Raw genomic sequence first — 15,920 nt, forward strand, 5'->3', positions numbered from 1 at the left:
TGAGCAGAATTATTTTAAAATCTGTGGCTGATAACTCCAGTAAATGGATCCCTGCGGCTATGTCTTATCATTTCTCTTCATGTTATCTGATCTGCTAGCATGCTTTATTTCTTATTAGGCAGTGTATTTCCAAAATTGTTTGTAAAAATAATTTAAGACTTAGGATGACTTATTTTAATTAAAAATTTTTATTTTAGGGAGAGTGAGGGAGAGGGGCAGAGGGAGAGAGAGAGAGAATCCCACTGGAGCCTCATGTGTGGCTTGATCCCACGACCCTGGGATCATGACTTGAGCTGAAATCAAGAATCGGACACTCAACCAACTAAGCCACTGGGGTTCCAGGATGACTTATTTTAATCCAGAGAGTATTTGTTTCTATCTAGAAATCCAAGAAAACTTTTTCCTTTCAGGAATGAAAATGATTCAAAGCTGAGCTGGAGTCCCTCCCAAAGTCTTTGTGTTTATTTCACTCTTATGCTGTTGTAGCCTTTTGGGGTCCTAATCCAAAGTGATGGGGTTTATTAGGCTGCCCCTTTTCACCCTCCTACCCTTAGCCTTACGCTCTGGCCATTGCACCCCGGCCTCACCTGGCTGTCGGAAGCACTGATTACTTTGCCGCTCATTTCTCCATTCCCTCATTTCCCTGGTTGGCAGAAGCCTGAAGAAAAAGCAGCGCCACACTCTAGGCGAACCTGCCTGGGTTCCTTCCCTGCATGATTCTTCTTTAATTTTTCATGTATCTTTTAGTTTTCTAATACTTTCAAATACACACATGTGTATACATACCCACGCTTACATATGTATACGTGCATACATATATATGTATGTGCACACACACTTTTTTTTGACATCCATAGTACTTTATAGTTTTCCTCAGCAGAAAGATTGGTCTGAATTCTCTAACCTTGCCCTTAACAGAAGTGAGAGTCTTGCTAATGTCTTTGGCTGGACTTGTAATATACCCTTAATTTGGCTGGACTTGTAATATACCCTTAATTTGTCCCTCTGTCTACTTTTGCCCCTTCCAATCCAAGGAATTGAGGCTGGATTGATATTTCAAATATTCAGATCTGTTTATAGTTCATCGAAGGATTTTTCTTGCTCTTTGGACACAGATTATCCACTTCTTTATTCAACAGTGAACAAATGTGTGTTGAATTCCTGCTGCCTGGTAGGCACTATCAGAGATACTTGCCATAATTCTCAAAAAAGATGTGGTACCTGTTTGTCTCTTTAGCCTAATCTCATGTCTGTGTACATTTTAGCCACATTGCCCTTTTTTTTTCCCCAGTTCTGGAAGTTGTGGTATTCTTTCATGACTCAGAGCATTGGTTCATTCTTTTCCCACTGCCTCAAAATAGATCAGGATCTCTTTGACCATAGTATGTAGAGTTATTTTAAAGTCGTGTCTGATATGTCATATGCTTTCAGAGAACTCTGTCTTTTTACTTTGCCACTTTGTAATTATTAAGTGGACATTACTTGATAAATGTCTACCTTGCCCATTAAACTTTTCCACAAGGGCAGTGTATCCCCATGGACTCGTACGGGGTGGCTTCTAGTGTGCAGGGAATCCGTGGTGAGCAGAGAGTGGATGAATTATTTACTGAGTGAATTAAGGAGAACACTTGGCTCTTCCTTTCCTTGTACTCTTCCTTTTATTTTTATCAGAATGTACACAGGGCTTTCTTCGCATCCTTCTAGTCACTTCAGTGGCCCACAGGCCAGTTGAGGGAAGATGCGGTCACAAGTACAGCGCACTGTAGTGAAGGGCATGATAACGGGTTGCACCAAGGTCCTGGGGTTGTCCAAGAGGAAGGGCATCCATGTCCAGTTCAGGGATCAGAGATAACTTCCTGGAGTAAATACACCTCCAGGGCAGGAGTGAGTGGGTATGGGAGAAAGGGAAAGCATACGAGGTAGAAGACAATCTAAGTGGAAGTACAGAAGCTTGAAGTGGCATGGGATCACTGGTAGGGAAGTGTGGGAGCTGCCATAGTGGCCAGTCGTTGGGGGGGGGGGGGGCCTTCGTGGCAGGCTAAGCAGCTCAGACTTCTTTTTTGTAGAAGACTGCGAGCTTTTGAAGGGTTGCATATATTTATATAGATTTAAAAATTTACACTCTTTTTATAAATTTTTTTTTTCAACGTTTATTTATTTTTGGGACAGAGAGAGACAGAGCATGAACGGGGGAGGGGCAGAGAGAGAGGGAGACACAGAATCGGAAGCAGGCTCCAGGCTCTGAGCCATCAGCCCAGAGCCTGACGCGGGGCTCGAACTCACGGACCGCGAGATCGTGACCTGGCTGAAGTCGGACGCTTAACCGACTGCGCCACCCAGGCGCCCCAAAAATTTACACTCTTTTTAAAAATTACATTGGCAGTATTTATTGTAACAAATTCAAGCACTGTAGAAGTGTATAAAAGAATGAGATTTCCTCCTGTAAATCACTTAATAAATGAAATGTACTCTCCAGAGATTACTCTGGAGAGAATCACTGCTAACAGTTTTGTATGCATTTTTCTAGAGTTTTATATAAGGCATTTTATAATTTCCCATATTCTGGGTTTGTAACTTTCTTCTGCCTGGAATGCTTCTTCCCTAAATTTTCCTATGGCTCTGTCTGACTCAGTTAAGTGTCCTCTCAAAAGTTGTATCCTCAGAATGGACTTTTGTCACCATCCTATTTGTAATATCCTCCCCACTTTACTCTTTAGCCTATTGCACACTTTATTTTTCTTCAGAATGTTTACCACATGAAATGATAACATTTTCTTTTGCCAGTCTTACCCATTTGAATATAAGATCTGTGAGAGTAGGAATTGCTTCTGCTTTATTCAGCATTGTGTCCCCAGTAGCTAGAATGATGCTTGGCACAAAACAGGCACTCATTGTATGTATGTTGAATAAATAAATTAATTAGCATTTTAGATAGAATACAGTACTTTGGTGTGATTTTTCCAAAAAGTTAAATTTTGTTTGGTAACTCCACAAATACACACAAAAGGAGAGAAAATAATATGAGCCTTCAAGATATTTTCATACAGCTTCAGTAATTATCAATATTTGCCATTCTTGTTTTGATGCATTTATCCCAACTTTTTTTTTTTTTTTTTAATGTTTATTTTTGAGAGAGACAGAGACAGAGTGCAAGCAGGGGAAGAGCAGAGAGAGAGGGAGACACAGAATCCAAAGCAGGCTCCAGGCTCCAAGCTGTGAGCACAGAGCCTGATGGCGGGGCTCGAACTCACAAACCGTGAGATCATGACCTGAGCCGAAGTCGGACGCTTAACCGACTGAGCCACCCAGGCTCCCCTACCCCGACTTTTTTGAGGTAGGGCAGATCCCAAGCAGCATATCATTTCACCTGTAAATACTTAATTATCTATGTTTAACATATAAGGACTTCTTTTAGAACTTAAAAAAATCACACAGTAATCCTTAATAGCAACATATACCTAGTTCATGTTGTTTTCACTGATTGTTTTAAGACTGTACAGTTGGTTTGTTTGAAACAAAATTCACACATTGCATTGGGGCCTCTGGGTGGCTCAGTCCGTTGAGTGTCTGATTCTTGATTTCAGCTCAGGTCATGATCCTCCAGGGGTTTGGGATCAAGCCTGCGTTGGGCTCCGTGCTGAGCATGGAGCCTGCTTAAGATTCATTCTCATTCTCTGTCTCTTCCTCTTTCCCCCTCCCTCCCCCCCCCATGCCCTCTCACCGTCTCTCTCTCTTAAAATAAAAGTTTTTAATTTAAAAAAAATCCAAAAAATTAAAATCTGTAGTATTTTCATCCTCTACTCTTTTTCATTACCAATGCCATTTTTTGTTTAAAAACCAGGGTATGCACCCTGTGGAATTTCCCATATTCTAGACTTAGTGCATCCTTAACTTTCATGTGTTTTTATTTGCTCTTTATGGTACCCCTGTGAATACCATATTCATAGTGGTTCAGTTCAGGTTTTATTACTCTCCACATGAAGGATTGATGGTTAGGGAGAGGAAGGGAGAAGGGCACTAATACCTGACTGCCTCCTATGTACCATTCCTGTGCTAGTCATTTTCCTCTCAGTTTCCTCTGAGGTTGTTGTTAGCCATATTTCACAGGCAAGCCTTAGAGAGGTTAGTTAGCCTGTTCAAGACACAGAGCTTATGTCAAGACATAGTCCAGGCCTCAGACTTAGGTCTGGCTAATTTCAAAGCCCTTTCTCTTCCCCATGGTTAAGTTCCCAAGAAAATGACTTTCCCAAGGTTGTATCCATGGTAAGTGGCATGCCAGGATTCTAGATCCTCTGACTCCATATCTGTTGTTTCTTCTCCCACTTCAGGCCTCCTTGTGCTTTGTCACTTCCTTAGAATGTAGATGGGAGGTGGGGAGTTGGTCATATCTAGAAGGCACTTCATCTTTTGAGCATACATTTAAGTGATTTTGTCTTTGGTGTAGAAATATACGCTGATCTAATTTTACCGTTGGTGAGGTACTTTTTTTTTTCCCCCATTTCACATTTATATATATATGTGTGTGTGTGTGTGTGTAGTGTGTGTGTGTGTATATATATATATATATATATATATATATATATATATATGTAGTGCCACATACTGTGCTACGTAATGAACAAAAGGACATGTTCCTTTTTGACTTTGGGGGAAATCCTTCACTGTAGAAATCCTGGTGCAGATTAGAGACCACCTCCCAGTGTCATGGCTAAAAGAGCCAGACTAGTCATTTCTTAGGCTCCCTTGCACCTGGGGCCCAGGCACAAGCCCTAGACCCAGACAATTAGATTGACCCGCCTCAGACTTCTGATCAGGATCTGGCAGTTCAAAAGAGCAGGTAGGGTGAGAGATTCTGATGGTAGCAGCAGTGGCTGCAGCACCCAGTTTTCAGGGCCTCTGAGAGCAGTGGTACTGGCAACAGTGTGCGAGCCTGGTGGTGGTGGTGCACGTGGCCGCACTCATGTCTGATGTAGCTGCATAGTGGAGGGACGCTTTTAGTCCTAACAGCATGTTTCTGGTGGGAAGGTAATGATACCAGGAAGGCATAAAAAAATCCCGCTCGCTTTGCAGTATTTAGATGTAACATTACTGATTTGAGAAAAGCTCTCTCACCTGAAGATTATAAAGTTAATTTTTCAGAAATAAAATCTTTAGAATACTGGGATCATTGAATCTCTCTTGAGATACTAGTTTGTTCCTGTTTGTTGGTTAGCTAGAGTATCAAGGTTAACAACAGCTTCTTTTGTTCCAGGAGAATGATCCATCTGTGAGATTGAAAATTGCATCATTGTTGGGTTTATTATCAAAGACTGCAGGATTTTCACCAGACTGCATTATGGATGATGCCATTAACATCCTGCAGAATGAAAGTAAGTTGCCATTTAAAACCTATATAATCAGAGCAGAAATCTTTAGTTCTATTTGTGTAGAATTTAGAATGAGTTGTTATTGAAACGGAATTTGGGCTTCTTGGTGGCTCAGTCAGTCAGTTGAGCGTCCCGATTCTCGGTTTCAGCTTGGATCATGATCTCACAGTTTGTGGGCTCAAGCCCTGTGTTGGGCTCTGTCACAGAGCCTGCTTGGGATCCTCTCTCTTCCTCTCTCTCTACCTCTCCCCTGCTCTATCTCTTTCAAAAATAAACTAAAAAAAAAAAAAAAAAAGTTAAAAGGAATTTGAGGATAATTCAATAAAACATATATGTATATATTTGCATATATAGAGATAAAATACAGTTTTGTCTCTTAATAGCTATCATTTATTGACTTTTACCAAGTGCCACAATACTTAAGGTAGGTTACATATGATGGAAGATAGATGTTATTGTCCCTATATTTTAGGTAGGGAAACTGAAGCTCAGAGAAGTTCACTGACTTGTTCAAGGTTACATTGTGTGTGATAGACTGATGTTTTATATGTGTGTGATGTTCTGTTGACTGTTTGCACTAATTCAAACCATGAGAGGTGCTGTCCTGTTTGTGTAGTCTCTCATAATTTAGTTCCTAGAAAAGTGACATCTAGGTCTCATATGTTATTGCTTCATGTTTGCTTCTCCTGGATGCCCACTAAACATTATTGTCAGCATTTAGGTGAAATGGAAAAATATTCCACCTTAAAAATTTTATTTTTTTATTTTTTTATTTTTTTTAATTTTTTTTTTTTTTCCAACGTTTATTTATTTTTGGGACAGAGAGAGACAGAGCGTGAACGGGGGAGGGGCAGAGAGAGAGGGAGACACAGAATCGGAAACAGGCTCCAGGCTCTGAGCCATCAGCCCAGAGCCCGACGCGGGGCTCGAACTCACGGACCGCGAGATCGTGACCTGGCTGAAGTCAGACGCTTAACCGACTGCGCCACCCAGGCGCCCCAAAAATTTTTTTTGATTATTTATCTAGTTTTATTTGTGCACAAGATTCTGTTAATAGAGTTATTGCCTTACTTGCCTTAATATTTTAAAATTAAATAAAAAGGAACCCTTTGTTGTTGTTTTCTGAAAATGTTACAGTTTTTTTGAATTGATTGTAGTTTTAAAGAATAGCGTTATTTGAGTTTTGGGTATACATATTTAAATAAATATGATTTTAAATATTGGGTAGCATTTAGTTTATAAATGTGAGAGGTTATGGGAATAATAAAAGGCTAATGAATTCAGACACCATCCAGATTCATTTATTGTACGATGTTTAATGATAACAAATGTCTTACATATGTGGCCCATTGGCTGAAGTTGAGAATGTTTAAAATTATGTTAGCAACAACTTCATACTGGGGTGCCTGGGTGGCTCAGTCGGTTAAGTGCCGTCTTCAGCTCTGGTCATGATCTAATGGTTCGTGAGTTCATGGTTCTTGTTGGGTTCTGTGCTGACAGCTCAGAGCCTGGAGCCTGCTTTGGATCCTGTGTCCCCGTCTCCCCCCCCCCCCCCCCCCCCCCCCCCCCCCCCGCCGCCCCAGCTCTCTCTCTTTCTCTCAAAAAATAAACATAAAAAAACCAAAACAAACAAAAAAAAACTTCATTACTAAAATTTTACTTGTATTGAATTTTGACCCAAGACTTTTAATTCACAGAAAACAAAGAATATACCTTAAAAAAATTGTTTTTTTCCAGATGGGAGTGTATGTTAACGAAATGCTAATATAATGACAATAAAGTAAAAATTTTAAAAATACTGCTACTTGTGTAAAACGTTTTATGTATTACATTTTATTTGAATACATTTTATATGATTGTACTTACAGTGAACATACTATTTTGTGTTTTATTATACTCAACATTACATACAATTTTTCCATGTTTCTGTATCACCTTCATAATATTTAAGGTGTTGATAATACATTAAATACCAACAGGTACAGTAGCATGTTTCTAATTTTTTGCTCTTGTAGATAGTGGTGAAAAAAATCCATTTTTTTAAAAGCACCAAAACAATTACATTGCCTCAGTACAAAAGTATTCTTTTTTTTCCATGGAAAGTTCTTACAGAATCTAGTTATATACCTCTAAGAATTTCACACTTTAAGATTGGGGATTTCATAGAGCCATATACTTTTTGAGCTATAAATGGCCTTATAGAGATCTTGTTTCATTCCTTCACTTTGCAGATGATAGAAACTGAAGTCCCAGAGAGATGAAGTGAGTTGAAGTGAGTTCGTTTAGCTAAGAGTTGCAGAACTGAGAACTTAAGTGCAGTGCTCTTTCTTGTAGACCATGGTTTAACTGAAACACTTTACCTCTAAAATAGAAACATTATAAGAGAGGGTTGATTTGGATGCAAACCTCATTCTGTCTTTAGAAAGAGACTCAAGGGCGCCTGCATAGCTCAGTTGGTTAAGCGTCCAGCTTTGGCTCAGGTCATGGTCTCACGGTTTGTGGGTTTGAGCCCCACATCAGGTTCTGGGCTGACACCTGAGAGCCTGGAGCCTGCTTCAGGTTCTGTCTCCCTCTCCCTTGCCCCTCCCCCGCTCACGCTCTCTCAAAAATAAACAAACATAAAAAAAAAGACAAATTATGTGGTATATGTGGAAATAGTTGTTTTACTTTTTGTGAAATATTCTAATGTTTCTTATTTAATTGTCTCTGAGAGATGTGATCTAGGGCTCCTCCTGCTTTCCAGTTCCTGGCCTACCTAGATTGACGGTAGAAGATAGAATGGAAGGGACCATAAAGATCATCTGGTTCAAGCCTTTTATTTCATTGCTGAGGAACATGAACTCCAGGGAGATAAAGTGACTGCTAAAGTCATCCTGTGCTTGTGGCTTAGAATAAGGCACAGACTAGAATTAAGTAAGAGTCTTTATCAGTCTAGTGTGCTCTTTTAAATCCAAGAGTGTGGGCCACCCTCTGGACCAGAAGCCTTTCATTTCAATCCGTCTCCTGTATGAGCTCTGCAACTCCTTGGCAAGCACGGGACTAGGCACTTTGTGGGTGTTAGGTATCTCTGCTTCTCTAGCACATACCACACCAGCAATAAAAACACAAAGCTTGCTGTAGAGGAGGTATAATCAGAATAGTGTGGGAGCAGAAGAGAGGGTGAGGTGAGTGCTGACTGGTGGGATCTAGAAAGGCTTAGTGAAGAGGCATGTTTGGAAAGGCAGGAATGGGGAAGAGTAGTACCAAGAGGAAAGAACATGATGTTAAAAGGTAGAGAAATGGGAAAACATGAGATATCTGCAGACCTAAATTGTTTCATGAGAGAGAAGCAGGGAGTGAGAGGCTTTAGGATGAAAAACTGGTAAAATGTTTAGAAGCCAGAGGGTAGGTAGTCTTGAATGCTGAAGATTTAGAATGTCACTTTCATAGGCACTGGGAACCATGTATATAATGTTTTTTTTGGGCAAGTGCATGAGATAATCAAGTCTAGTTTTAGGAAGATAATTTGGTGGCTCTGAGGAATTTGGTTTGATGAACTAGATTGTTTAGGGCAGAGATGTTGAAGATTTATTTATTATCCATGTGGAGATGTTCATCCAACCTGCAGTTGTAATGTAGGTCTGGAACTCAAGAGAGACTAGGGTTTAAGATTTAGATTAGATTTATGATTTATCAGAAGCAAGAGTTAAGCTTAAAAAGGCTTAGGTAACTTTTTATGGATGTTATATAGACTCATTTTATACAAATAAAGGGTGGTGGGGTAGTATTGGAGATTTCTTCACATCTATCTTCTCTAAGTACCTTCTTTTCTCTTTGTGGCCTCTTTAATATTGGAGACTTCTTGATGATCTTTGGTTTTGCATTTACATTTAAGACCAGGCACTGAAAAACTGATTGGTAGTTCTGTGTGAAGGGACAGGACTTGTCAATTGGTAGCCTCTGTTCTAGGATGACCCTCTTTGGAGTCCTCTTTGGAGGACTTTTATTTATTATTATTTTTTTAAGTTTATTTATTGGGGGGGGGGAGAGGGAGAGAGAGAACCAGCAGGGGAGAGGAAGAGAGAGAGGGAGAGCGAGAGAATCCCAGGCAGGCTGCACAGTGTTTGCACCGAGCATGATGCAGGGCTTGAACTCATGAACCATGAGATCATGACCTGAGCTGAAACCAAGAGTTGGATGCTTAAACAACTGAACCACCCAGGCACCGCTGGAGGGCTTTAAAATATTAGTGCCTTTTGTGTTTCTCTGTGGGGCCCATTCGTTTTTCCATTTTGGAGTTCATGTATCTCCTGCTAGATAGACAGAGAAATGCCTGGCTGCCATGATTTTGGAGCCAAGGCTGCTGAAGGGGGCTAGGGAGGGGGAGAGGAGTGTCTTATTTATCAGTATGTTACTATCTCTTAATCTCCTCTTCTTCACTGTGTCTTCTCCCCAGTCCTCATTTGCTATCCTTTCTGGTCTAATTTTTGTATGGAATAAACTTCCCATTTAGGATAAGGAGGAAGGCAGAGGTCCAACTGCTTCTTAAAGAGACCTCAGATAAATCCCTGCCTTATTCCCATTTTTGTTTGCTTTTTTATGGTTATTGCTTTAAATCTCCCAATTCCTAAATCTTTTTAGGGTGTTGTGGCTAGAATTTACTTCCTTTATAGTGATATCCTCCTCAGTAGTGTTTTCTTGTTTTCCTTTCTTTTTCTTTCTTTCTTTCTTTCTTTCTTTCTTTCTTTCTTTCTTTCTTTCTTTCTTTCAACTGAAAGTGGGGGAGGGGGGCAGAGGGAGAGAGAGAATCTTAAACAGGCTCTACACCTAGTGCAGAGCTGAAGAGAGACTGGATCTCACAAGTGTGAGATCATGACCTGAGCCAAAATTAAGAGTCAGATGCTTAATAACTGACTGAGCCACCCAGGTGTTCCCCTCAGTGTTGTGTTGTGCTGTGCTGTGTTTTGTTTTCTTTTCTTCAAGATTTTATTTTTAAATAATCTCTGCACCCAACATGGGGCTTGAAGTCACAACCCAGACATGAAGAGTTGTGTGCTCTACCAACTGAGCCAGCCAGGTACCCTGCCAGTGTTTTCTAATCTGTAGTCATTTTATATGTCATGTACACCATTTTTACATATTTGTTTCACATTTATACTATGGTTTACTTAATATTTTTCTTAAGCGGGTAACTTTTTTTTAGTTAAAAAGATTCTTAATAATGATAAAAGGAAATTAGTGTCATGTGACATCAGTAGATAGTAACTGCAATTTTTATTATGTACATTAAAATATATACATAGATATTAATGTAAAATGATTATTTGAATGCCACCTAAAATTCTTGTGTACAGCCAGCATTAAAAGAAACATATTTTGGAACAAAAAAGAGAATGTAGACGAGGAGAATCTGGCTGATTGATGATGATTTATTTGAATTTGGGTCTTTGCCCACTTATTAAACATTCATTGAGCATGTAATGACTTGTACTAGATTCAGAGAATGCAAAAGTGAATAAGACATAATCATTGCCCTCAGGGATCTTTCATTCTCGGTTTAGTCTGATATGAAAATAAATATAGTAAAGTGTTGGAGCTGATGTACAGGGTGCAGTGGAAGCACAAAGGACGAGATAGTCAATTCTCATTGTGAAAGAAGGGAAAGGTCTGTGTAGCAGGTGACACTTCAAGATTAGTAGATGTTTCCTGGGGATTGGGATTGAGAATGGCATTGGGTGTCAGTGGAGGCATTCTAGGGAAGTTGGCCTGAGCAAAGATAGGGGGACATGAAATCATAAGTAATTGGATAAAAGGATGCTGTAGGAGACTTCAAAGAGATGAGGCTAGAAAGGCAGGCAGAGCTAGACCTCATGGAGGCACTGGTATGTATATGTGTTTGCCCTGCTAAGGAATTTGGACTTTATCTTGAAGGCAGTGAAAACCCCTTGAATTAGTTCTGTAGAGGATTCAAAGTTTTAGGCATGATCCCTTTAGGAACTTAACTTCTGGTTGAAGGGAATCAAGAATCAAAGAGAGGAACCTAGCTAACAAGAATTTACATTCTTTACATAAGTAAATTTAGTTTCTGTAGTGATCACCTTTTGAAATTATGCAACCCAACTTTCCATCTTCCTTTCTAGAGTCTCATCAAGTCCTAGCTCAACTGTTGGACACTTTGCTTGCGATTGGCACTAAACTCCCAGAGAATCAAGCTATCCAGATGCGATTAGTTGATGTAGCCTGCAAGGTAAGAACATGATGGTTAGATACAGGGTTGTATCTTTCTTGAATAGTTTGCACTGCCTGAAGAGGTAGTATGAACTGTAATATCTGCTTAGCTCCATCCTAAATCTGTAACTGAGAACTGCTGAAGACTTTTTATTTTTTTTAATGTTTGTTTATTTTTGAGAGAGAGAGCATGAGCAGGGAGGGGCAGAGAGAGGGAGATGCAGAATCCAAAGCAGGCTCCAGACTCTGAGAGGTCAGCACAGAGCCTAATGGGGCTCAAACTCACAAACCATGAGATCATGACCTGAGCTGAAGTCGAATGCTCAAGTGACTGAGCCACTCAGGCGGACTCTTAATGGTTTTCTGACCTGCCTCTTTTTTTGTTTCTTGATGTTGGATTAGGTTAAAGCTGAGTAACTTGTTATGAAATGAACTTCCTCATCCCTCCAAAAGAGATGAAAATTACAGTAGCTGCTCTGTGTGCTATGCTTAATATATGCGCTGTGCTTATTATGGTACTTAGTATCTGGCTTCTCATGTGTTTCTCATAGTCCTTTAGGTAACTACTGTCATCCTTGTTTTACACAGGTGGGAACTGAGGTTTAGGGAGTTTAAGTTGCCTAAACTTTCACAACTAGGAAGTTGCAGAATCAAGGTATAAACTCTAGTTTCTCTGATTCTAGAACCTGTGTTCTTTTTATTATGCTTTATTGCCTCAATAAACAGACCAACTACAAAGAAACACGTTTGGGAAGATTTTTTTAGTTTTTTTTTTTTTTTAATGTTTATTTTGAGAGAGAGAGAGAGAGAGAGAGAGAGAGAGAGAGAGAGAGAATCCCAAGCAGGCTTGCACAGAGTTGGGGCTTGAACCCATGAACCGTGAGATCATGACCTGATATTAAACCAACAATGAGATGCTTAACCGATTGAGCCGCCCAGGTGCCCCTAGGTTTTTTTCTAACTATAGAAAAAATACATGTATGTTGTACACTTTGATTTAATTTGCAACTTAAAAAAAATTTTTTTTTATTAATATTTATTTTTTGAGAGTCAGAGAGAGACAGAGCATGAGCAGGGGAGTTGCAGAGAGAGGGAGACACAGAATCGGGAGCAGGCTCCAGGCTCTGAGCTGTCAGCACAGAGCCCGATGCGGGGCTCAAACCCATGAACCGTGAGATCATGACCCAAGCTGAAGTCAGTCGTCCAACTGACTGAGCCACCCAGGCGCCCCAATTTGCAACTTTTAATTAGTTGCCTTTTGTACATAATAGCAGCTTCTAAACCTTGTAAAATTGGTTTTACTTTTTTTTTTTTTAAGTTTATTTATTTTGAGAGAGAGAGATTGGGTGGGAGGGGCAGAGAAAGGGAGAGAGAGAGAGAATCCCAAACAGGCCTGGCTCTCTCAGTGCAGAGCCTGACACAGGGCTTGATCCCATGAAACTGTGAGATCATGACCTGAGCCAAAACCAAGAGTCAGGTACTTACCTGACTGAGCCACTCAGGGACCCCAAATTGGTTTTACTTTTAATCTTTTTGATAAATTTGAGAATATAAGAAGACGAGTGTGTTTAAATTAGAGGACTGTTTCTGAGGCCCAGGAAAAAGAATGTTTTGTTTCTGTTAGTAAACAACAAACAAACCCAAACAGCCTGACAAGTACAATATTAAAAGCCTTAAGTGGAAAAAAACTAAGGATTGTGTGTTTGATAGAGTATGTCTCCCACACGAGAGAACAGTGTATCTGTGAGGTTGTGCTTGTGAGAAAAGTGTCCTACTAAGTGGACTGTTTTGCTTTTAGGTAACAGTTTTTTAAATTTGCTTTAAATAAACATTTTATTATAAAAATTTATACTCAAGATTAAAGAAAGAACTATATTCATAATTCACTCTCCAGAGGTAACCATCACTATCTTTTTGGTGTATTGCTTTCTAATTTTTTTCTGTCCCTAGATTGTTTGCTATTTTTTTAAACACACAGCTCTAGTCATAATTTATGTACAGTTTTGCATTTTGCTTTTTCACTGACATTATAACAAGTATTTTATATTGTAAGTGTATTGTAAACATTTTCAATGGATGCATGATAATTAAACCAAATAATTAAACCACAGTTTACCTAACACAGTTTACCTGGACATTTATATCATAAGCACTTTAAAAAAATTTTTTTTTTTAATTTTATTTTTTATTTTTTAAAATTTACATCCAAATTAGTTAGCATATAGTGCAACACTGATTTCAGGAGTAGATTCCTTAATGCCCCATACCCATTTAGCCCATCCTGCCCTCCCAGAACCCCTCTAGTAACCCTCAGTTTGTTCTCCATATTTATGAGTCTCTTCTGTTTTGTCCCCCTCCCTGTTTTTATATTATTTTTGTTTCCCTTCCCTTTTATTCATCTGTTTTGTCTCTTGAAGTCCTCATATGAGTGAAGTCATATGATTTTTGTCTTTCTCTGACTAATTTCACTTAGTATAATACCCATCCATGTGTTGTTCCATCCATGTGGTTGCAAATGGCAAGATTTCATTCTTTTTGATTGTAAGCATTTTTTAAATTGTAAATAATACTACAGTGAATATTGTTAGTCTAAAATGTTTTCTGTATTTAGTTTTATTTCCTAGACATAGGTTGTCACCTATTAGAGTTGTCACTTTAATGAGTTTTTTTAATAAGTTTTAATGAGTTTTTTAAAGGCTCTTGATACTTTTTGCCACATTGGTTCCCAAAGAGTTCCAGTTTATTTGAACACCAGCAGTATATGAGAGTGCCTAATTTTACTGTGTCATTCTAGCATTGGATGTTCCTGAGTTTTTTTCCCCATTCCCCTTCACCCATTTTGCTCATTCCCCCAACCTCTCCACTTGGGCAACCATCTGTTTGTTTTCTGTATTTATAGGTCTGATTCTGCTTTTTACTTGTTTATTTGGTTTTAAAATTCCACGTGTGAGTGAAGTCACAAGGTGTTTGTCTTTCTCAGTTTGACTTATTTCACTTAGCATAATATCTCTAGGTCCATCCATATTGTCTCAAATGACATGTCTCCTGCTTTTCTATGGCTGTTTAATATTCTCCCTTATCCACTTATCTATCAGTGGACACTTAGGTTGCTTCTGTATCTTGGCTATAGTAAACAATGCTGCAATAAACATAGGGGAGCATGAATTCGTGTTTTTGAACTAGTGTTTTTGGTTTCTTTGGGCAAATACCCAATAGTAGAATTACTGGGTTGTATGGTATTTCTATTTTTAATTTTTTGAGGAGCCTCCATACTGTTTCTACAGTGGTTGTACCAGTTTGCATTCCCACCAACAGTGTATGATTCATGTCCTTGTCAACACTTGTTATTTTTTATCTTTTTTATTTTAACCATTCCAGCAATTTCAGGGTTTTGATGTACATATCCCTGATGATTAGTGATGTTGAACATCTTTTCATTTATCTTTTGGGCATCAGTATATCTTCTTCGGAAAAATGTCTATTCAGATCCTCTGCCCACTTTTTAATTGGGTTGATTTTGGTATTGAGCTGTATAAGTTCTTTATGTGTTTTGGATATTAACCCCTAATTGGATGTACCCTTTGCAAATACCTTCTCTCATTCAGTAGGTTGCCTGATGGTTTTGTTTGATGGTTTCCTTTGCTGTGCAAAAAGTTTTTATTTTGATATGTTCCCTATAGTTTTGTTTTTTTGCTTTTGTCTTTTGGAGACCTATCTAGAAAAATTTTGCTATGGCCCATGTCAAAGAAATTACTGCCTCTGTTCTAGGATTTTTATGGTTTTAGGTCTCATTTAGGTCTTTAATCCATTTTGAGTTTATTTTTGTGTATGGTATTAGAAAGTGGTCCAGTTTCATTCTTTTGCATGTAGTTGTCCAGTCTTCCCAGCACCAGTTATAAAAGATATTTTCCCCACAGTATATTCCACAATATATCTGTCTTACCCAAAGTGATCTACAGATTTGATGCAATCCCTATCAAAATACCAACAGTATTTTTCACAGAACAAGCAATACTAAAATTTGTATGGAATCACAAAAGACCCTGAAAGCAATCTTAAGAAAGAAAAAACAAAGCTGGAGGTGTCACAATTTCAGATTTCAAAATATACTACAAAGCTGTAATAATCAAAACAGTATGGTACTGGCACAGAAATAGACCCCCTCATCTGTGGAACAGAATAGAAAGCCCAGAAGTAAACCCAGAAATATATGGTTGGTTAACCTATGACATGACAAAGAAGGCTTAGGTATTAATGTTTTAAAATAGAAGATAAACCTGTTAATCTGGTAGGAGGAAAATGGTGTTTGTTTGTTTCAATTACTCTTTTAAAAAAATGTTTATTTAT

General features: G+C 38.8%; 1 protein-coding gene across 1 annotated transcript in view; it reads left to right on the plus strand.

Annotated features, from left to right (window-relative positions):
- The window catches only part of INTS4 (integrator complex subunit 4), a 118,708-nt gene that overhangs the window by 16,903 nt on the left and 85,885 nt on the right, over positions 1-15,920 (plus strand). Inside the window, exons 3-4 of the mRNA XM_047071285.1 lie at positions 5,252-5,369; positions 11,486-11,592. Of these exons, the coding sequence (XP_046927241.1) occupies positions 5,252-5,369; positions 11,486-11,592 (225 nt within the window). The remainder of the gene's footprint in view (positions 1-5,251; positions 5,370-11,485; positions 11,593-15,920) is intronic.

This window comes from Lynx rufus, unplaced genomic scaffold (genome assembly GCF_022079265.1).
Source record: "Lynx rufus isolate CCGP_SWC_20201006 ecotype Redwood Valley unplaced genomic scaffold, mLynRuf1.p SCAF_9, whole genome shotgun sequence".
NCBI classification, from domain to species: Eukaryota; Metazoa; Chordata; class Mammalia; order Carnivora; family Felidae; genus Lynx; species Lynx rufus.